The 22,651-nt window shown below is 40.2% G+C and overlaps 1 protein-coding gene across 2 annotated transcripts in view; it reads right to left on the bottom strand.

Moving 5' to 3' along the window:
* Positions 1-22,651, bottom strand: part of LRP6 (LDL receptor related protein 6) — a 99,728-nt gene that overhangs the window by 72,932 nt on the left and 4,145 nt on the right. For both annotated transcript variants that reach the window (XM_057373437.1, XM_057373438.1), the window contains exon 2: positions 14,666-15,059. In XM_057373437.1, coding sequence (XP_057229420.1) covers positions 14,666-15,059 — 394 coding nt within the window. The remainder of the gene's footprint in view (positions 1-14,665; positions 15,060-22,651) is intronic.

Below are 22,651 nucleotides of genomic sequence, written 5' to 3'. Positions count from 1 at the left end.
CAGGGAAAGGTTCTTGTGTGCCCACAGGGTGCTGGCACTGCCCAGGCTCCCCAGGGAATGGTCCCGGCCCCGAGGCTGCCAGAGCTCCAGGAGCGTTCGGACAGCRCTGCCAGGGATGCTCAGGGTGGGATTGTTGGGGGGTCTGGATCAATGATCCCTGTGGGTCCCTCCCAACTCAGGATACTCTGTGAAAAGCCAGTGCTACTGACAATACTGTRTTAAAAACATCTTGATACAACCCCCCAGAACAACTGCACTTCAACAGCAAGCAAGAGCTAAGTAGAAGAAATGCTAACTTAACAATTAGTAATTCAATTCACAGAAAAAAATACATTTCCCAATAGGTAAGGTTGTATCACATTCTAACCTGTAATCTTTATGSTAGGTGAGCTAACTCTTCTCCAAAGCCCATGGGAATGCTGGAGGAGAGGTGCTCTGCCAGCTGCCACACCACTCCTTCCTGGCCACTGACACACAATAGCGGGGAGCTCAGCCCTTTTTCCACCACAGGAATTGCTTTAGTGCGATGACTGACTGAAGGATACAAATTGCCTGTCAAATTTCTCACCCCTCAAACCACGCTTTATTTATTACTGCTCTCCCACTGTCCCCACTGTATTCCTGTTACACTCAAAAGCAGATGTTTTAGCACTTGGTRTAACACCGTTCCTCTCCATTATAAATTAGCTGTTTCTCAATCTGACTGAACACTGCATCTATTTACCATCAATCCAAGTTCACCAAGCAACCACAAGACACTCTCTTGGAAGTAGGACAGCATTGGTATCCTTTTACTGAAGAAGACAAAGCACTTGAACTCCAAAGCCCTCACAGTCACAGACTTCAGGGTGAAAAAGATTGGGGCCAAAAACCAGCTTCATTAATAGTGGCAGCACTGAGCACAACTGCAGAAAGCTTCAGACTTGTATCCAAGTCATGTATAATTTACAAATTTTGCTGTATATTATATGCAAAGTATTGTTAATACATCTGAGCTCTGAATTTTCCTTTAAACTTACATTTTTCATGGAAATAAATGTGTAACATGCTCATACAACCCAACCTCTCAAAGTTTTGTAACAGCCAGCACGTATAGAAAAAAGTAAAATTCTATATGATGTGTGTATATGCATGAACATTCTTTTCCTCAGAATCTGAGTTTATGCATACCAATGATGAACTCAAATCTCAAGTGCAATCATTTCTGAAAACTGACTGTGTACACTTCCAAAAAGATTGTCTTTTGCTCTRCATTTACTTTACTCCTTTCATATCAGGTCCCCTTTCAGTCTGTCCATTCCTTGGTCTGCTTCAGATAATACTTTCCTTTGTTAAAAGTCATGAACAGTAATCCCTTCATGGTTGTTATCCAATTTTACTAAAGGCTTTAATCTGCTTTATTGACAATTACTCTTTAACTACTCTGTACTGAATTGTAATAAAATGGATCTCCAGTTCTGCAGCTGAACAAAAAAACCCAAGAAACCAAACAAACCAACAAACAATGCAGAGTTTGAGATTACTATTGAGGACAAATTAATTATATGAAGTGATTCAAACAGAGTAATTCTAGTAACACACGGAAGTGGTGGCAACAGTGCAAAATTCCCCCAAGTGCCTACGAAATATAGATGGCGAATTTATTTAAGCGAGTCTTAACTCTTTATAACCTTGCTYCTCTTCTGTTTTGTGGCCTGCACAGGTTGGTTTTGCAGGGTTAACAGTGAGGAGGCAGAGCACCAACCTTGGATAGCAAATGGACACAGGGACATGTGGCACAGCCAGACACTCTGAGATAGGAGTGACAGCCCCCAGACTTTCCTGTTTTCCTTTAGAATGTGAGAGTACAAAAGCCCAGAATTTCCTTTGTTCAGGWTCYTCCTCAGAGACACCCTGCTCCAGCTGTTATTCTGTTGTTTAGGTATTGCACCGAGATAAAATTATGTTAAGGATCAGCACATCTGACACTCTGCTATGGTAAACATGTTCTGTCTGTGCAGCTGAAAGGAGCTCAGCTGAAAGGAGCTTTGGTGGTGCACCAGTGCTCTGGAAGGTTCAAAAGTGAGCTTTCCTCACCACCTGAACCACACCAACTGCACAAAAGGAGAGGCTAGACTGGAAAAATGTACTCTGTAACCTGATAAGGGAAACAAGTGCATATTTAGTTTTAACTTATCTAACTAAAAATCCAAGAAAATAGGCATTACAGCTTTTCCACAGCACAGGGAAAGAAAATGGTCAATATATCTCCTAAAAGCTTCATCGAATTGATTCCCTTCCCACACCTGTAACAATACTGATCTCTAAGTCACAACTCAGAAATTCGAAGAAAGGTACTTTTTCCACCTCAAGTTTAATTGTCTCATTTCTACAGGATCAGCTGAGTGAGCTGACATAACTACTTGCTTGAGAAAGGGCTTTTCCAGAGCAGCAAGAATTCATTCTGTAAACAAGCCCTTTTCTAGGATAGTATTCAATACCACGCTCTCTACTCGGGGAAGCTAAGAAGCTGAAATTCCAAGTAATACATAAAATTACAGGGTTGTATATACTGATGACTTTATTATCCCCTTAAGATTTTCAGTTTAAAAATCTCCTCTACTCAGAGCCCTTCAGTGCTCCTCCACACTGGGCTAATAGATTTTCCAAAGCAAATTCAGACATCAGTGTATAAAAACCATGAGGGCTCTTAATAAAAGGGGGGAAGGGGAGACTCCAYAGCCTCTCTGGACAATCTGTTCAGGGCTGGGCACTGCCCAGGGCAGAAATTGTGCCTCCTGTGCAAGGGGAGCTCCCTGGGCTCAGTCCCTGCCCATCCCTTGGGTGCCATCGCTGGGTCATGCTCAGACCCCTCCCTGCACGCAGGGACACCCGGGGACACCCAGGGCCCCTCTGGGCTGGGGCTGGTCAGATTGGGAGTGACTCTCATACCTGCAGTGTGCACACAGGCATATTAGCTAGCAATGGTGCTTTTTTTCCCTGTTTTTAGCCTGCTGTCAGCTCCTAGATCCATCAAATTTTTGTATGTGTGTGCTCCGTTTAATACAACCCAGTCTCATACACTCAATGTAAAAAGCTGTGAACACTACTTTTCTCAGCTACACAAATCTCAGATGCATAAATCTGTAACCTCAGAGGAGCTAATTAAGAGTACAACAAAGTTGTGCAGCAACGCTTTCCTTCACGCCCTTACATGTGACCCAAGGTGAGCAGTGAAAATTGCCATCTATCACCAACARCTTCTGGCTTTTAATCCTATTGGCAGAGGTAGCAAGAGGCTCCAGATATCCATGCATGAAATATGTGGAAAGCTGGACAGCCAGCAGAGTTTTGGATGAAACTTCTTGGACAGAGCACTATCAGCTCTTGTAGCACCTCTCATGGGAATGCTTGCTGCTCCTTTGCTTCAACTCTCCACTGATCTGTGCCTACACTGTTTTTCAGCTGTGCATATTAAAGACAAAATTATCAGAGAAAACAGGTCTTAGTTTGCAGAACAACCTGTCACTAACTATGCCACCCCACCACAGTATCCAATCCCCACACTGCTGAGCAGCTCAAACATTTAGTTAACAGCTGTCTTGACAAAGCTGGAGTGGTACATGAAGCTCAAGAACTATTCATTTTGGCAGTACAGTGATGCTACTTCTTTTCTGTACTCCCAATCCCACCTCTAAAAGCAAGAATACACCCTGCTGTAGAGGCTGATGGAGCAAGAACATCTACCAAATRATAAAAAGGGTCTGTTAATAACTGTGTTTAATTCCTCTTCTGCATCTGCTCATATATTTAAAGACAATACAACTTTCACAAAGTAAGCTGCTTAGTGTTGAGACAAAAGATGAACAAATCACAGGATGAATTAGAAAGCTGCTGTTGCAATTTAATGATGTTGCTTTTGACCAGTAATAAAGAAAGATATTCCTGCACTTCAGAGTATGGAYTTTAATAAGTCACTGTGAAAATCAGACCTTTAAATAGGGATGACTTAGAACTTGAAAAGTTTCCTAAAGTCTGTAGTAACCTTAGAGAAAAAATACCAGTGAGCAAAAATCAGAAAGATTGCCTATGAAAATAGCTAACAGGATAATTAGCATSCCTGTATTTTAACCAGAATATACAATGGAAGTATTAAGGTCAATCAGCACAGGAAGCTAAAACTTCTGAAAATGGGAAGAGGCTCCATTTCTCTTCAGCTCCTCTGTTTCTGTCTCATGAAAAAGTTACTCCAAGCTTGTATTTTTATCACCCTCTTGCATTCTAGGGTCTGTAAGACAGGTATTAAAAATCTGGTGACCTTGACAAGCCTTGAGCCTGCCTTCCATCTAGGCAAGACCCAGTGCAGGACAAACCAGAGGCAGAATGAGGGAGAGCTGACAAAAAAATTAGAGCTGGGGATGTGCAAAGGGCTGGACTCCTTTTCAGCAGTTTTACTGTCATCTAAGCTTTGCTTAGTTATCACTCAAGTGGAACAGCACGTGACAATAACACTTAAAATGGAAACATTTAAAAAAAAAATAAGAGCAGTGAGATCACGACATAGGTGAAAATCCACAGCCACCTTACCAACCCAGGATGTCAGCATGATGACAAGCTGGGGAAACAAGTTTCCTCCAAAAATGTCAATTTTGATGAATTGGTATTCCAAAAAAAAGGAATGGTCAGATAATTCCAAACTAACTTCAACTAACTGAAAATCCTTTAATGAAAATGCCAGCTCTTACTTCACTGTTTAATGCAGTTTATGTAATTTATCTCCTCAAAATAAGAAGTGAGGTCAGCACCTCTGTTTCTTTATACACAGTTCAGCAGCACATTAGCACCATGTTTTTTACAGCTGAGGATCTTTGCAGCAATGGCAAAGAATGCTTTTAAGTGTTAAACACAAACATTCCTAAAGCCTGTCTCAGAATCTCCCAAACTGTTCCCAAAAGCATTTACACTAGTTCTAGGTTTTGAAACACATTTTTACTTTTGCCCTTCTAATTCATCTAAATTGTTTGACAAGCAGTGCTGTTAGAATGAATATATAACACAGCTGCTCCCCCACATGCTTTAAAACATTCACAAAAGGCTGGCACAGCTTTGGCCTAGGCAGAGAGAATCTCAGTATCTCTTCCAGCAGGAATTTGCAGAAGTAGGAAGGGAAAAGGAAAAGYAGAGAACTATGTTGTGTTCACAAAACAGCTAAATAACATCAAATGTTTTGAAAAAGGAGGCTGAGTCAGGAATAGTGATTTGCTCAGAATTTCTCATCAAAACAAACACCAAAACCACAATACACCACACAAAAAAGAACAAGAAACAAACCCCTCAGTTATCCACCCCCTTGACAAATGSTTTAGTACACAGAGTATTTGCTCAGTGATACACAAATCACTCATTCCACTGAACTACAGTGATAAGGCAGACTGCACCACTACTAAAACTCTGCTCCTTTCAGACATATKATACCACTAAAAGTGTGATGCTTTTGTAAAGTTACATGCTTGTAACATTGCTATTCAACTTAACCTGTACCTAAACGTTCCYTATCTAAAGAATTAAGTTCTGAAGTTAATATAATGCAACACTACCATCCACAGTTACTGTTTTCCACACACAGACTTACATGTGTAAAGCAGCTGTTGATATTTCAAGAATGATCAYGCTGTCTGGTAATTTATATCATGGCCCACTCTGCTGCTAATCACAGGAGCTCAGCATTCATTATACTGAGAGTTACACACAAAAACCTTCCTTTGAGAGATTGTGTATTTATCTGTGCAAGTGGTTTGACAGCTTTTAACTTTAAATGAAATAGCATCTCACCCTCAACTCAACCATCGAGTTGCTAGGTTTCCTGACTTCATTTCTCACGTTACATTTAGACCTTTCCAATACCAAAGACTTGCAGCCCATGCCTTAGGGGTAACAAACCATCAATTAAATGCTTCCTTTAGCAATTGTCTATTTRAAGCTTTGTGCCATGTTAATTTTTAAGCTATTCCTGATACAAACCCACTACCCACCAACTCAGAACCAACTGCATGTGACAGAAGATGCCTCCAAGCGGGCCCTGGTTCCAGGTTCCTGGTGGCCCAGCAGCCACCATTTCCACATGCTRGTGTACACATTACTCACATAAACATTCCACAAATCACACAGCGTTATGGTTAAGTGTTTGTGTGCAAAAAAGAAAGGCAAACATTAAATACAAATGTGCCTAAGTCTCTATGAACAGCACTCCCAGTACAGTACATTTACCCCGCCCACAGTCACCTTGGAAATTGTCACAGATCAGAGAAGACAATTTTATTACTGAATACACTCAGTGTTAGCATTAAAATGCCAATTCAATCAAATGTCATTTTTCTTGTGGCAGTGACAAAAGCTTGTGGGATCATTCATACATCATTCATACTTTTGCTGACATGTTTTGCCCATTCTTGCACTTTTAAAGACATAAATAAAAGAACTGTAGCAAATTCACCCATGGATTCTGGAACATGTCAAGAGTGACACAGATGAAACATTACAATGCAAAGTAAAGGGTGAAAGCGCAGAGGGAACTCTTAAAGAGTGAATGGCAAAACTAAAACAAGATCTGCTTCCTTTTATGATATGTGAAACCAACTTCTCATAAGAGGAATAGTAATAAAACACTTTGGYTGAAAAGAAGTGGTAGAAAGGAAAAAAACCAGAGCTTGGCATTTATGTGTATTTGTGAAAAACACTTTATCGCATTGTCTTCACTGCTGGTTGTTTTTAACTTAAAACCTCCTGTCTTCCCAATCCACTTTCATACCTTCCCTTCATACTTTCTACAGTGAYAGATAGAAACTTAAATTCAGTCAAACTCGTGAAAGACTAAAATCAAACTGAATTCTGAAAGGACCCACAGAATTCTTCCATACTAAACTGCAGGGCAACTGCCCCAAACCAGACAGCTGCCTGTGCCCACTACTGTCTCTAAAATACCAGCTGATCACAGAGAATTTCWGTTCTTGAAAACAACTTCAAGCACCTTGAATCCCAAAGAGGGTAACAAATGTATCCATGAAAAAATGTCCTGGAAAAATAAGACACTCTGAAATAAAACTGGGCATGGCCATTCCTGTCAACAGTTCCTATTGCTGAAACACTGAATAAGGTGTTGTAATCAAATTAACTACATAACAGGACAAGTGAATTGCATAACTCAGCCTACAAATGTCTAGGTGGAGACTGCACCAGGCCCTAAATCATCACTTTCTTAACTCACATGATTTCTCATCAGACATGGAAACACAACTACATTAAAACWGTGTTGTCTTCAGTTATGCAAACCAGGGTCATTCCAGGTGAAATACAACTATTTAAGGTCAAAAGGTTTATGTACATGGTTTGCCTATGGATTTTTGTTGACTCTCTGGAAATATCAATTGTTCATATCGCATTATTATTTTGGAGCATTAAACTTTTTTTATTTTTTACATACTTAAACCGTCACAGTGAGCATCACAAAGAAAACACCAAACTATGTCTGTGAAGATTAGTACACAGCTCTCAACAGTATTGAGAAAACAGACTTTGTAAYTCCAGAGGGACAGGCTGAAATGAAGAAACAAGTCATGCAACATCTTCAAAGTCAGCCTTAAAAAGGCTAATTGTTCCCATAGATTTTTCTTATTGTTTCTAAAAAAAGGACCCAGAATGTTTCCATCACAGAAACATTAGTCAAGCATTCACTCAACATATGTTTGACAAGCTTTGTCTTACATTCATGTGAACTTCTTGACCATGGTCACAGCACCAAAGGAAACTTATCTAGAGACAGCAGAAAATCAYGAAAACAGCAAGTTTCATGGTTCACAAGAACCATCCATTAGCCAGGAAGATAATATTACACTGGTGARCTCTACAGATAAAATATTCAGCAGTTGTTTGCAAAGGACCAGGCTTTGAAAGCAGAAGAGTGACAAAGAACTTCAACAGGAGCCAGAGCTCAAAAAATTAAAACTTTCCACCCTGTTGCAGGCATCTGTAATCCTGTTCATACTGGAGAAAATGGGAAGGCTCTGTCTTTTTATGGAWGACCATAAAGCCTACAAAACTCCAAAATTGCCAGGCCTTTCTTCCAGCCACTGCTTGGCTCTATTTCAGGTATGTCCTGCTGGACATTTAAAACTGCTGATGCATGGAAAGCCTCCATATTCTGATCTGGATTTTCCTTTTTTAACTTTCATTAGATAATTATCTGTGTGAGACCAGTTGACAGCAGCCATTTCATATGAAGGGGAATACAGAGAAGACAGCACTTGCAACAATGGGGCCACAGTTTATAGAGAGTCTGCCCCACAGGGAAACTTGTGACTGGAAGCAAAGAGAACCTGTTTATGCTCATGGCTATCAATAAGACTGCCCTTTGTCTACTTAAATAGTGGGCAAAATGCTCTGGTTATATAAGCTGAAGAAAGATCAATTTTGATTACATTAAAATGAATATATGAACAACTCCATTTTTGAAGTCTCATTTGTGCCAATTTAGGAACTCAGTTTTSCAAGTCTCATTTCTCCCTTGAAACAGAAGAACATTTTTTATGCAAGGAGACAATTCTTCTCTAATTAAGTAACAAATTTCTGTCAAACCTCAAGAACACATTGTACTATCATGCTTTCATAGTATCCATCATTTAAATCCAAATTTGGTTTGTAGTTGTAAAATGTTGATTAGGACTATATAATTTATTTAATGCTAAAGCTTTTAGTGGTTATGAGCAGCAAGCAGCCTTTTACTCCAACAAATCTCTGGTTACAGAATTGACTGGCTGGCCAAGCCATATCCTACAGCTGCCAGCTCAGGGCTGAGCCTTGGACACAAAAGCCAGAAATCCCTCTCCTCAGTCAAGACACTGCTTTTGCATTTGTATGGAGAGAGGGCAACAGAAATGCCCAGTCAGAACCTCCAGCTACTGCTTCTGGCCACAGCAAGAGTATTCTAAAGTACTGATTAAAACATGTGTCATCCTATTGCAATAAAGCAACCAATGCATTCATGAGGAAAGCACAAAATTAATGCATAACCTGTACTTTTATAGAGCAAACAGAACATTTGTGTGGCACCTCACAATCAGGTGAAACACTGGGTTACCAACACGAGCAGGGACAATAAAAGCCAGCCAGCTCTGGACTGTTAACAATTGCTTGAGCTCACCACATTTGTAGTGTTTACAGTATGAAACAGGCAGGTTTTGTTTCATGGATCTGCAAGCTCTTCCCATTCAAGACCTACCAGAGCCCACTACTTTACAAATTCCATGTGCCTCTCGAGTAATTCCCCCCCATCATCTAATTTTTACCCCAAGCTAACCAGGCTTATACTCAGATCTACACAGGTACTTCACAGAAATAAATTTCTTTAACACGTACAAGARAGATGCATGCTGAAAACCATAGAAATATCAAAATAGTATCTTTTAATACAAGAGTGAGGTCGCCAGAATTTAACCTGGAGCTTAGATGATGATACAAGGAAGTTTTATTCTATGACAAATGTATTGTTTATAGAAATAGAACCTTCTACTTTAGAATTGAAGACTTTTATATACTTTGCTACAATATACTGCAGAAGAATCACACAAGCTTAATTTGCAAGACAGTTTTCTCGAATTCTAAGGGAATTTTTAAACCATGTGCCAGAGCWGAGATCTTACTTATCCTTTAAATAAGAAAAATAAATTTCACACTTAACATAGATTTATTTGGAAAAAAGCTCTTTGACTTAACTGTGCTCTTAGYTGCATAATTTCCTATCTTTACTACTTCTTGCTCGAAGTGACAGAGAAAACTTAATACAACTAATACTTTATGCTGAAACATGGAATTAAGATGTAAAAGTGAGAAACGACACGGTTCCCATGAGAAATGAAAATGAGAAATGAAAATGTAAAGTATGTGTTAAACAACCCTGGGGAAAGAAAGGAGGCGGGGGAGGAGGGTGGAAGAGAGAGGCCCAGAGTGCTGACTTTCTTTTTTTTAAGAGAGTGGTATTAAAAGGATTCTAATTAAACCATTAAGGTCCAGAAAATGCGTTACTATTCTTTATATTTTTACTCATCAGTTCAAGGGGGAAAAAAAGGTTTCCATATTTATGGGCACTTGYGGTTTGCTGTTTGTGTTTGGTTTTTTGGTTGGGGTTATTTTGGGGGGTGGGAAGGAGATGTTCTGTGAGTTTGTTTGGGTTTTAGGTTTTGAGGCACAACACAATTAGACTGTTTCAAGTGTGAGATACAATTAACTAGACACAGACACCACAAACACACATTACATATACATTCTCACCCACTCGTATGCATTTAAAATACCCAGTTTAAAATCGGTTGAAAATGTAGAACAGCATGGCTGGTCCATCCGAAATGACTCTGCTCCCACTGACCATGCTCTGCTTTTCCTTTATTACAGAACACCCACAATTGGGCCAGATTTTAAAAACAACCTGGAAGGGAACATCCTCTGCCACAGAAACAGACTGAGCAGAAACTCACAACCCAGGCTACAGTTACACAACAGAATTAAAAGGAGTCATTTCTCTCTCCAAGCAGAAATCCTAAGCAGTAACTTTGGCTTTGCTCAGCTGATTTTCAGGACATTTAAACAYAGATCCTGAAATGGTCAAATAGTACTGGTTTTGATCCAGGCACTCTGTAATGTGAACCAGCTCCAATCTGCTCCTGTCCTGGTGTCACTGCACAAGTTCTCAAAATGCTTCTTGAGGTATTTTCTCAGACCACCTCCACATGTGTCCCTGATATATCCTCCTTTCTCACTGACTGCATTCTAAAAGCTGCATTTGCTCCATGTCCTCTGTACAATGTATTATCCTGTGACATTTTATCTGAACATTCGACAGAGAAGGCAGTACTGAAACACACTCATTCTCCACAGGGATAGTCTTATTTTTTTCCAGGAATGCAGCCAAATAAAGATGGCTCTTTTATAGGCTCTTTTCTTTGTTAATCACGCCGAAACTTCGTACAGCTGAGTGTTCTGATTTTCCTTCTTTTAACAAACTTAATCCATAGTTTACTTAAAGACTATTATCACTCTGTTTCAAATCATGCTAGCAAAGGAATTTATCTGCTTTCTTGAAGAAATGAGCCAAAAATCAATATTTTTTTTTTGTTAAAAACATAAATCCAATTATCAACATCCTCCACAGGAACAAAGGCAACTTTCTGCTCCATTTTCTACAACACAGATCAAAACCTTTGATTTGAACCAAACTTTATACTCTAAAATGACGCATTTCAGTAACTCCCAAAAACACAGATGGAGGACACACCCAATCCACAACCAACCTTGGGTTTTTGTTTTTTTTRTTACTCTKSCCCCTTCCCCAGAAACTGCATGGACATTCCTTTAAAGCCTCTCTGGTTCCTTAACAAGCAATGCTACTTTGGACTTCTCAAGTAAAAAACACAGAATGAACAATATGTCAGATTATAACTCTCCTGTAAATTAATATGGTCCCTTTAAGTTCCTATAATTAAAAGTTGTCTTAGGACTRTTTTAATTTTTTTAAGTGTGTGAAAAAATATTTTTAAATTAACATCATGCATAACAGAAGCCTAAAACAATGATTTTTCTWTTTTAAAATACAACAGGTCTTCACAGTCTAGACTTGGATGCTAAGTTATAATTGCAAGGACTGAAATGCAGATACAAAAGCATGCCCAAAGACTCATCACCAGATATTATTCATGCAGACCAGAAATTACTACCTCACTTTAAATACTTAGTTGTGATTTATTAAATACACACTGCATGCAAATATCTGAAGTAGACTTTGATACATTGATACTTTAYAGCAAGTTGCATAAAGTTAATTAATTCCTGTCGCCCTTATCACTGYGATGCTGAGATATCTTTAAGGGACAGGACAAATCATCCTCTTGAAAGTTACCTTAAACTTTCAATAAACCATCATTTTTCATACCATATTTACAGGTCTCACCAGAACAAATCTGAAACTGAAGATAAAATGAAAATAAAGCCAAAGAATTTGAGTGCTCTGACAAATTCTGCAGTGCTGCAAGATGCACTGACTGATTCACAGAAGGTTGGCAGGAGGGAAAGCACAGCTCCCACCTGATCCAACCTACAGCCACATTTTTTAGCCCAAGAACTGAAGGAAGAAGGTAGGGATGCAAGGCTCTTTCCAAACCTGCCTACAGCTCAAAGTGTCTGCACCTTTGTTAAGAGTCTGTAAGAAAAATGTGTGTCCTGTACAAATCAATTCTGCGTGCTCTAGTTTGAGTTCTAGCAGGCCAGATCTCTCCTGTCTCCTTCCACAAAGAGAAAACTAGGTGAAACACCAGCTAAATAAAGAAAATACATTAGCAAGCATGTTGCTCTGAGTTCCTGGCAACCTCTGGCAGTAGGGTGAGGATGGGCAGACAGTGGCAGTAACTTCTAAAACCAGCACAGCAAGATTTACAAGAGAGGTCACCTCTCCAAGTCCCCACTCTGTTTTAAATATGTGGGTTTCTGGTTACCTTCCTTCACCTCCTCTTTCACAGGAGGAGAAAAGATGATGAGAAAGGAACTATCATTTTAATCTGTGCAATAAAATGACACCTTTACTATTTCTGCATCTATCCAAGAWGGAAATATCCTAACATAGGACTGGAAACTAGCATCATATTGACCATACATCACCAATCTCAAACAAACTTTGCCAAGTTTTYGTGAAAGAAACTTTGAAAATTAACAGCTAATGAGGYTAAAATTAACAAAMCATAAAGAAAAACAAACAACCAARCCCCTAGARTTAAAATTCGAGGCTATTACAATAAATGAATAGTGTCTGATCTTGTTCCCAGTAGCCACAAAGACCTTGAGAGGACCAAGAGCCAAATTCCAAACARTTTATAGTGGAGAAGCAAAGGGAGCTACAGCAGCTCTGGAGCAGGGGATGGCAAGGACATTGCAGATGTTGGGCTACTGGCAGGATGAAACCTTGCTTCCTGCTGGATTTTGAATCACACAGTCTAAYCCTGGCTTAGGCAACCTTCTGTGCCTTGAAAGGCCATTTCTGGAGATTCAGGTCAGCCACAAATCCTGTGCAAGGATCACCCAGCTGTGACAGACAGCAGAGCTGCATTTCAGATCCTCCCAGAGTTACATGCAGCCCCAACAGGCAAGGTGGACCACTCCTGATGCACTTTCTCTRCAAAACGGCTGCAATCTTTAGGTAACCAAAAAACCTCATGGTTTGTTTAATATTCTAGCTGAATTTAGTGATGTATTTGCAACCAATAACATCTGATCAACAGAGCCTCCTTAGGCAAAGAAAGATKAAATCACCTTATACAGATGAAATACACCTTATAAATATCTGTGCCAGTATCACAGGAGTCTGCAGGTCTCGYGTCACTTACCCACATGCCACCTCTAAAATATCAAAATTATCTCCTTTGTACACAGACCAGGCTACACAGCAAACCATCAGCTGAGTGCACTCATCTATCATCTGTTGACATTACTGTCAGCACAGGAGCAGCACAGGGATTTCCAGACAGAAATCATCCGCCCTAAACAAGGGAGAGGTGCCACCAGGCAAGAGAAGGTATGAAGAAAAGCCTACAGTTATTTGCATTATTTTGGGAATTTACATCCAAAGTRCCATTTTCTGTTATGCTAATGCGCATGCAAACAACAATATACTGCAAGAGTGAATTTACAGAGAAATTCTGRKKTTYTTTTMATTTTTAAAATGKTTTTYCCCCAAAAATCAAAGGTACTGTAACTGTTACYAGAACTGTCCATTTCCCTTTCCTTATACTGTTGTAGAACATCTACCACTCAGCRAAAGTACAASCASTTCCCAKCAATGTTTTGTTAAAACATGCAGAYGTAAGTCCTGTATTACAGTTGCTTTTGTGCTTGAAATGCTTAGACACCAGTTTCCAACTTCCAAAACACCAAACGTAGGTCCATAAAAAAAGAACAAAAGTATGCACTCCCTGCAAAGATTTTGCAGAAAAAAAAAAAGAAAGTTTGCAGGGGGAGGGGTACCCATGAAACCTGAAGATCTTCCYCAACATTCCAAGCACTTCATCCAGAAATCAACTTCAGCTGCCATAAAAAGTGTTGTAGCTCTTTGTACTCTAATTCCATTCATTAACCCAAAACCTTTACAACCCGAAAGTTTTACAAGACCTTAACAATTAAGGTAACTCTATATAGTCACTTGATTTAAAACATGTCCTGAAAAGCAAGCAATTAGTCACCACTTCTAGGAGGCACTTAAAATTCCCTTTGTGGTGAACAATACATGTAGAAGGGAGAAAAGCCAGCTCATTGTGACAGTAGTCCTTAGGAAAGAAAGCTGATCAAGTTGTCTACAGGGTAATTTTTGGGGAATTGCAACTGTATCATGAAGTCCCTATGAAAAACCAAACAATTATACCAACACCCCAACAACAAAACAACCTAACACCACAAGAAAACAACAGTACAAACATACAACACTGCATTTTAAGCAGTACTTGCTCAGGGAGCAGGGAAACCTCTTTTCCACCTGTTCAACTCTCATTTTGGTGCATTGGYCGGGAAATTGGGAAAAATCAGGTTTTGAAACCCACGACACCAAACGAGAAATAGTACGAATTTTGGTAACTATTTCATTTTAATCGAGACTTACCCTCTTGCAGGATCTAAGGCGATGGCTCTGGGTTGATCCAACTCTTGCCAAAACAAAACCTTCCTCAGTGACCCATCCAAATTGGACACCTCGATGCGATTTGTTTCCGAATCAGTCCAGTAGAGCTTCTCCCCCAGCCAATCACAGGCCAGCCCGTCGGGCGACAGCAGTCCAGAAACCACCACGTTTTGGACGCTCCCCGATTTRTTGAACTCTGTCCTTTTGATGGCTTCCTCGCTGACGTCGCTCCAGTAAATCAAACCCTTGAGGAACACGAAATCCACGGCGGCTGCATCCTCCAGGCCCCCCACAATCACCGTGGCGTTCTCCTTGCCGTGGGCGGCGTCCACCAGCCGCAGGTCCCGGCGGTTGGCGTAGAGCAGCAGCGGGGCAGCTGCACCCAGGGCACAAAGAGAAAACACAAAAACATGSGTTAACATCACTAGAATCAACCACATCTCGCTCTAGGTTGGGGCGGCAGCCCATTGGTAGCCGCTGATTTAAGAGTATCTCTACAAAAATACGAAATACTGGGAAATTCAAAGCTTTTCAACTTGGTTACAAGCCTTCGTAACGGGCAGCTCRCTATTCTAGGCTGTGCATTATTAAAGTAACATTAAAGAAGAAGGGAGAGAACAAAGAAAATGGAGGTTTGAAGTACCCAAATGATACTGCTCTGTAGAAAAGGATCAGAAAGACAAGGGTAAAACAGTTGTCTAAGCACTCAGTGCTGGCTCACCTGAGCAAGGATTATTTTTCTTTACAGAATGGAGTAATATACGCCCCACTTCTATAAAAGCACAATTCACATCAAGTTGTCAAAACCACCTGCATTGTGAATACTCCCCAAAATCATATACATCAGACATTTTACACATAGTACATAAAAATAAAAAATCCATTGCACTGCATGAGGCAAATGTTGGTTTAGAGCGTTGAGCAGTAGGAGGAGGTAGGGAAAAAAATAAATCTACAGGAATGGGCAACAGTTCTTTCAAACCCARCTCTACCATTCCTGCTTAGTTGTCTAACACAAGCCTTTATTTTACATGCTTTATTGGCTCACTCTGTCAGCTTGCACAGTCTGTATGTTTTTCATAACAACACGTATGATGACTAATGTAAAGTAGYAACCATGAAAACAGACAGCTTCTTAAATGTAATATGCCTCCTTAATTATCCTTAACCACAAACTATATATAGCATTATGAAAATTCCAGCCTCATTCCTATTTCAACAAAAGGTTTAGAAAAATACTRCATTTGTATAAGACAGACAATAACATCCTTTTAAAGCCACTATCAGACATTTCTCACTTTCCCTGCCTTCACTCAGATGCTGTAGCACAGAGGCATTTGGACCCATTGTCATGGTTTTACTTGCAATTAAATGAATTCTGCTATATATGTTTTGGAGTGGTGGGAATTTTGTTGATTTTTAAGAAAAATAAATTGCTGAGACTGTCATTTTAAATTTAGAAAAATKGAATATAACCTGATTTATGAACTTTAGATAGAAGAGGGGAGTGAAACTTTGTTGGTTTTAGTAATACTAAATTTGTATTTGTAGCCCCCCTCTCCAGAAAGCCATTTTTTATTGTGAAAAAAAATCAATTCAGAGATTATTTTCCCATGGAGAAGGGGTAGACTTTTAAAAAAATAGATGTAGAATCTTTATATTAAGAATTTATTATTACCTTACCTTGCTATCTCCTTCCTTTCCATGCATGATTTCCCACCCCCTAAAGTTTAAAATTAATTACAGGACATTTTCTTGAAGTGCAGATTGCTTACGATGACTACATATTTCAGAAAAAAAGGTATTCAAGAAACTGAAAGGTGAAAACACTTAATTTTTCCAAGCCTGCCTATAAGTGTACCCTGAAAGTCTAGCGTTGCCCTGCACTGGGAGCAAAGCAAATCCCGCAGAGTGAGCAGCAGCCCCTCAATGGTGTGCACACAGAGCAGCCACACACACGGCGTGCTCCCAACTGGAACCCCAGGCAATGTGCAGGCACTGCTGAGCCTAACTCAGACCTTACACACACCTTACTCACCCTGCTACACTCAGACTGGCTGAACAGGCACTGCACCTCCAACACTGAGCATCAACCACACACCTCGGCTGAACAGCAGCTCCAGAGCAGCACAGCCACGCTCTSCATGTGCAGCTTCATGCACATCCATCCAAAGCCACAACTTGGAACACATTCCAAGGGCTGGCACATGAGCATGGTAAGCTTTCCAGCCCGTTGTGACATTCAGGAATGAAGCCTGCATCACCAAAATAATAAAAACCAGGTTTGTTCCCCCAGCGCCTCCAGCCCTTCCCAGAAAACACGAAGGCTTCAGTGTGCTGTAAAACCCAGGAACTGAAGTTGGCAGCGTTAGTACCTACTATCATTTCTGCTTTTACTTCACTTACACAGCAGTGCCAAGAGGAAAACTGCCAGAAGATCCCCCCCTCTCCGTTCCCAACGTCAAAAGCACAGGACAATGAGAAGATGCCTTTCTTGAATTATGAAGTTATGAACTGTACTAATAATCTGGGAAAATCCAAGAGGATCTCCTTTCAAAACTGGGCAATTATTTTGCAGTTTAAGTTATAATGAGGCAAAAAGATGTGACTTAGATTTGTTCTTAAGAAACTAAACTSTTTACAGGTTTTATTTCTCTTTCTATAGACATCATAATAAAATATACTGGAACTGCAAAGAACCACAATAATTGAAGAGAAGCACATMTTTTTAAAAGAAAGAAACACTCATCCTGGAAATCAAAAACAGAAACAGTAGTAAATATTACCATGTTCTCTACCGCCTGAGAAGTCTAAATGCAGTTTATTCTAATTAAAGTAAATTAGAGCCCTATACACAGTAAAAGTTATGCTTAGTTATAAAATAAGGGAGTTTTTTGCACCCACCAGCAGGAACGAGTGTTTCCTTAGAGAACACAAGTTACAAAATCTCAAGTTTAACACATTTCAACAGTACCATAATAATTCACATCATAAGAAACTCCTGCTAGTGGTGGTCACTGAGCCTATAACTACTTCTTAACTCCAACGTTCATGTAAGACCCTTCCTAAGTTTACCACATTCAGTATTAAAGTCCAGATCTTGTCCTTTTTGCCTCACTTTTACAACTACAATACTGCACCAGCATCCTTCTGCCAAACTCCAGTTGCTGCACCACGTATTTCTCTTGGCTGCAGCTCCTGTCTCTCTTACTGAAAGTTGCTAATCCCAAGACACTCMATTCTGGTTTTCCTTACACTTGTTTACTCAAGTCTTGCTTTGTACATMTGACTTGTGAGCATTTGTTACAGGCATAAAAATGCTGCTGCCCACAGGACACAAAGCGATGGACCAACATAGAACGAGCACTTTACGAGCTAARAAGGTTTTTTAACCTTCTTGGTCTTTAAGTGGCAACTTTTAAGTGGTCAGAATWTGTCATGCTTTTCTTTAACTAGTCCAGTGGTCTTTTCTGTGACTTCCCACTTTCTCCTTTTCACCTTTAGCAATTCAGGACAGCTCTGGGTGCCATGAGGTGAGGTCAGTGTTACCTTCAACATGCTCATTCCTTTTCACTGACAGGTAATTTAGCCTGGCTAAAGCAATTAGCACAGTCTCATTTTCCCAAAATCCCTTTTTCTCATTCCCAATGCCCAGAGATGCTGTTCTACCCCCTCCCTCAGCTAAGGGCCCCTCCCCAAGCTGATTCAATCCACGACATCAGCGAAAGGTTTGACTAGGTTAGCGAGTTGAATCAACTCAAGAAGTGGTCCAGCAGACTCCAAAGCTGACTCCAAAAGCCATTTTCAGCCAATCCTCATCCAAAACCAGTTCAGACCAAAAATCAAATAAATATAAGCACAAGCACACCAAGGAAAGGAGGGACTGCATCAGCTTTGATTAATCAGTTAAACCAGTTCCTCATGAACCTCCAGTTGAGGAACAGGACTCAGAGCAGAGGTGGCCACTGATAAGTTGTGGCAACAAGCCACAGAATCCCAGTGTGGAAACCGCTGAGTGACTGCTGACAGTGTGGAAAGAAATATCCACGTGGGAGTCTGCTGGTAAGAAACCCCATGGATTGTCACACTGGAAGATGGTGTCACTGAGCTGGGCAGGGAATACTCCCCATCTTTTAAAAGTCTTGCTGAAGAACTCAGAGCATCTGAAGTGAATTGGTACTGCCAAGCATGCTGCTATGAGTGTAGCAAACATGAGAACTGGAGAAAACAGGAGACACAGTGATGAGACACAGCAAACAAATACACACTGACCTGGATGGGGCACAGCAAGCAAAAAGGATACCAGATGCCTTGACAGAATGACATCCATTCACATTCAGCTCAAAGGAGAAGGAAAAGTATAGAAATGGACACAGATAACCAGCAAAGAACATAATGGCAACCTCCTTAAAACCATTCCATACACAAACTCCTTGTATGTAATACAATAATCATCCCAAGGACAACCAACACAAAAACATAAGGAAAAATCTCTGGAATGACACAGGGATTCTGGAACAGTCATTCACTCCCCAAGTTTCAAATTTCTTCATCATTGCTAATGCTTATAAGAAATTCTGTATATTTATTTTCTGTGAATGTTTGAGCTTTGCTGCTCARTTTGAAGAAAGAATGAAAAGGTTGACGTAGCATTGGGAATAAAGTCTGAGAGACTTGTGTCAAATATGGAGAGGGGCCATTTGAAAATTAATATAAACTTTTCCAAATAACAGGGTGCCAACCTCAAGAAACTTACACAGAGATGGTTTCTATTTTCAAGCAAACAACAAAATCACCAGGAAATACGTAAGAGTTTAAAGCATAGTAAGTGACAGGCCAGGATTCTGCACCAAGTTCTCTGTCACAGCACTTCCCTGATTTTTTCCGCACAATAAAAATTCTGTAATATTTTTTAAATAAAAGTAATGAACTGACTTATTAGTGGCTACCATTCCTCTTTCACTGTGAACCGAAAGCACTCTTCTCTCTGASCCTCCTTATTCTCACAAATACACTTGTAGGACAGAGCAGGCAAGCAGGAATTTAATAAACAAGCATGAGGCAGCCCAAACTTGGCAGAAAAGACCTTTTCTCCTCTTTTCAGCTAACCCTGGGTATATTCCCCAGGCTAAAGCCATGCAAGGGCTGATCAGATGGTAACTCAAGAGGTCACAAGAGCAGCTGGCCAGTGAAGGAGATAAGCAACCACATCAGTGCAATAGCAAAGACAGCGAGGAGTACCAACAGCACTGGGATTCTGCAACAAGTTTTACTATTTTCAGGCCTTGGGCTGTAGAGACCAAGACATCCTGCAGAACTAGCTGGTACTAAGGCAGTAGGTCACCCTTCAGCTTGCTAAAAACAGAAAAAAAATATTATCTTACTAAAGAGACAGCAGGATTGAAACATGAGAATGAGAGGAGGGGGTGGCAAAAAAGGACTAGGGGGAAGGAGAGGAAAGATAGAAACACCAGGGGCAGGCATGAAAAGCCAACAGACCTGCCAGATTATAGCAAAAGCAAACGTGACTAAAGTACACCACGAAGTCACAGCCTATGACARGTAAATGACTTTCAGAATGGCAGGCATCACCTGCCAAACCATCCTGCTGGCAACAGAGCCTTACAGCAGGATTATTGCAGCGGGGCTCTTCCCACTGCTAAGTGACACCACACAGAACTTTGTCCACCTTTCTGTACTATGGACTCCGCTGTTTGACTGCACTCTCCTGAGGATGGAACACAGCACTTTACCTCTGACATTTTTCTATCTTTACATTCTGGATCTACTCGGCTGACACCAGAACGAGCAGAGAGCCTATGCTTCCTGGCCAGGTATCTGCTTGGAGCTGCACTGCCATAAAACACTACCACCTTCTGCCATAACCCTTCTGCTCACAGAGAAGAGCAAAATAAAGATGACCTGGCACTTTTCAAAGCCAACTGCAGGCTCTGGAAAACAGGAACGGCTTCTCAGGAATGTGCAATCAACATGATCTACATCAATGTCTGCAGAACTTCAACATTATACATCTCATTTTCTCAGATGTCCTTGTAATCTTTCTTCAACGCTCTTCCAGGTTCTCAGACAGCTGTCAGAATAACATGCAGTGCTGCAGATGAAGTCATACCAGTTCCACATACACTGGCAATACCTCCCCAGTTCTACCGGCAACACCCATGTTTAAATCGACACGATCTGTTTAATGAAAAAGTTAGTTAGCAAGCACCTCTGCTCCKGCAGAAAAGGAGTCTTGCTTGGCTCTACCAATTACAGTCCCACGTCTGAGTAGGGATGGTATTTTGCAATCTAAACGAAGCGGTGTGCTGACAGGTAAGACAACTGGATCACACTGACACAAAGCACTGCCCTTCACACYTTCTGGCATCCCTTCTGCCTACAGCACTTAACAGTGAGAGTCCCTGTTCTGACAGAACAACTAAGGGAACAAAGTTTGAAATTCTATGACACTTTACATTCCTTCCACATACCYGTAACTTCCAGAATTCCAGCAAACACATCAGCCACTTTCTAGAAGCCTGAACTCGCTGACAATGGACGGAGGAAAATCTTTGTTAAGGAGTTCTGGAGGAACAAACCTTTAAAAACCTCCCAGCATACTCTACAAACTATAGTTTTCCTCTGGGAGCCAACTGGGAAGGRAGGGAAGGAATAAGGGGAAAAATATAAAGGTATCATAGAAAATTTTAATCAACTAGCTATATAATTTTGCTTAATCAAAAAATGTTAGTTTTCTTCTCTGTCTCAATATGATTACTTTTCAAATCTGACATCAAGAGCTCACACATGGCCCTCATAAACAAAATTAAAACTATAATCCCATTATTGCCACATTGATTATATCACAAGGGAGTAATTCTATTTAGGTAATGTGATCCTGTAACAAGATACTAAAAAAATCTTTATGAATGTTGCCATTTTCCATGCCTGTTGATATTAAAAACATTTCCTTATTGTTCTCTCCATATAAATACTGAAGCTCAAACAGCATTCCATCTTTTAAACTGATACGCTTCTTTCTCCAAGCCATTTATAACATTTTGCAAAGGAAACAAAGTATTACTAACTAAAGCATTGCTTCTTTTAACCTAGACTCTGACTGGTTTCTTTGGTAAAAGCAYATTAAGAATACAGTGTTACAGACAAAAGTATTAACAGGATTCCCATTCTCTTCACAGACTAGCATGTTTGACTCCATTTCAAAATTGGTGGGGAACTGTGCCAATTACATGGAAATTGAAAGGTCTATAGMAAGATAATAACGAGACAAAAACTCCACCCTATTTTTGTAACCACTTCACCAGAGAACATATCAAAAAGCAGAAAGGACAAGAAGATCATTTCCACTTGCAAATGCAAGCAGTGCRTTCTGAGTTTGTCCATGTGGAGCAAACAGCAAGCCTTTCACATTGTGAATGTCCTGACATAAATATTTATAAGCTACAAGGACATCTAGAGAGTTTAATGAAGGCCCTCTATGTCAGCTTGCCTGGCAAATGCATAAATTGGAAAAGGCTGATTGATATTTAGGATGCCAATACCCACTATTTATGTGCAACCCATTAAAGTTTCAAAGTTTTCCCCTTTCAAGCCTTGGACAATTACCACAAAAGAATGACACAGCCTCCTTATTTAGAGTACGGCATATTCTGTAACTCGGTAAATTCTACATGCTCCAAAGCCACACCTGGCATGTAAACTAAAAAACTAAACGTTACTACCTCAGTACATGACAGATCGGAAACTGAGACTTATTTCTCCCTGTTTTCATGCCCTAGTCCACTCCCTCAGAAGGAAGAAAAAATATCTTCGCTCTAGTTGATTTGAACTAAAAAGTATATCCCATATTACATGCACTGGAGCAGATATTTCTGAAGCTGGCATTTTTGAAATGCGACATCATCATAAAGGTGGATTGCAGATGTCCAAAGGAATCAGATTTCTCCA

This window comes from Malurus melanocephalus, unplaced genomic scaffold (assembly GCF_030028575.1).
Source record: "Malurus melanocephalus ecotype Western Australia unplaced genomic scaffold, MMel_1.1 scaffold_197, whole genome shotgun sequence".
Lineage (NCBI taxonomy): Eukaryota > Metazoa > Chordata > Aves > Passeriformes > Maluridae > Malurus > Malurus melanocephalus.
The sequence above is the reverse complement of the archived record's forward strand: the minus strand, read 5'-3'. Positions and strand labels throughout refer to the sequence as shown.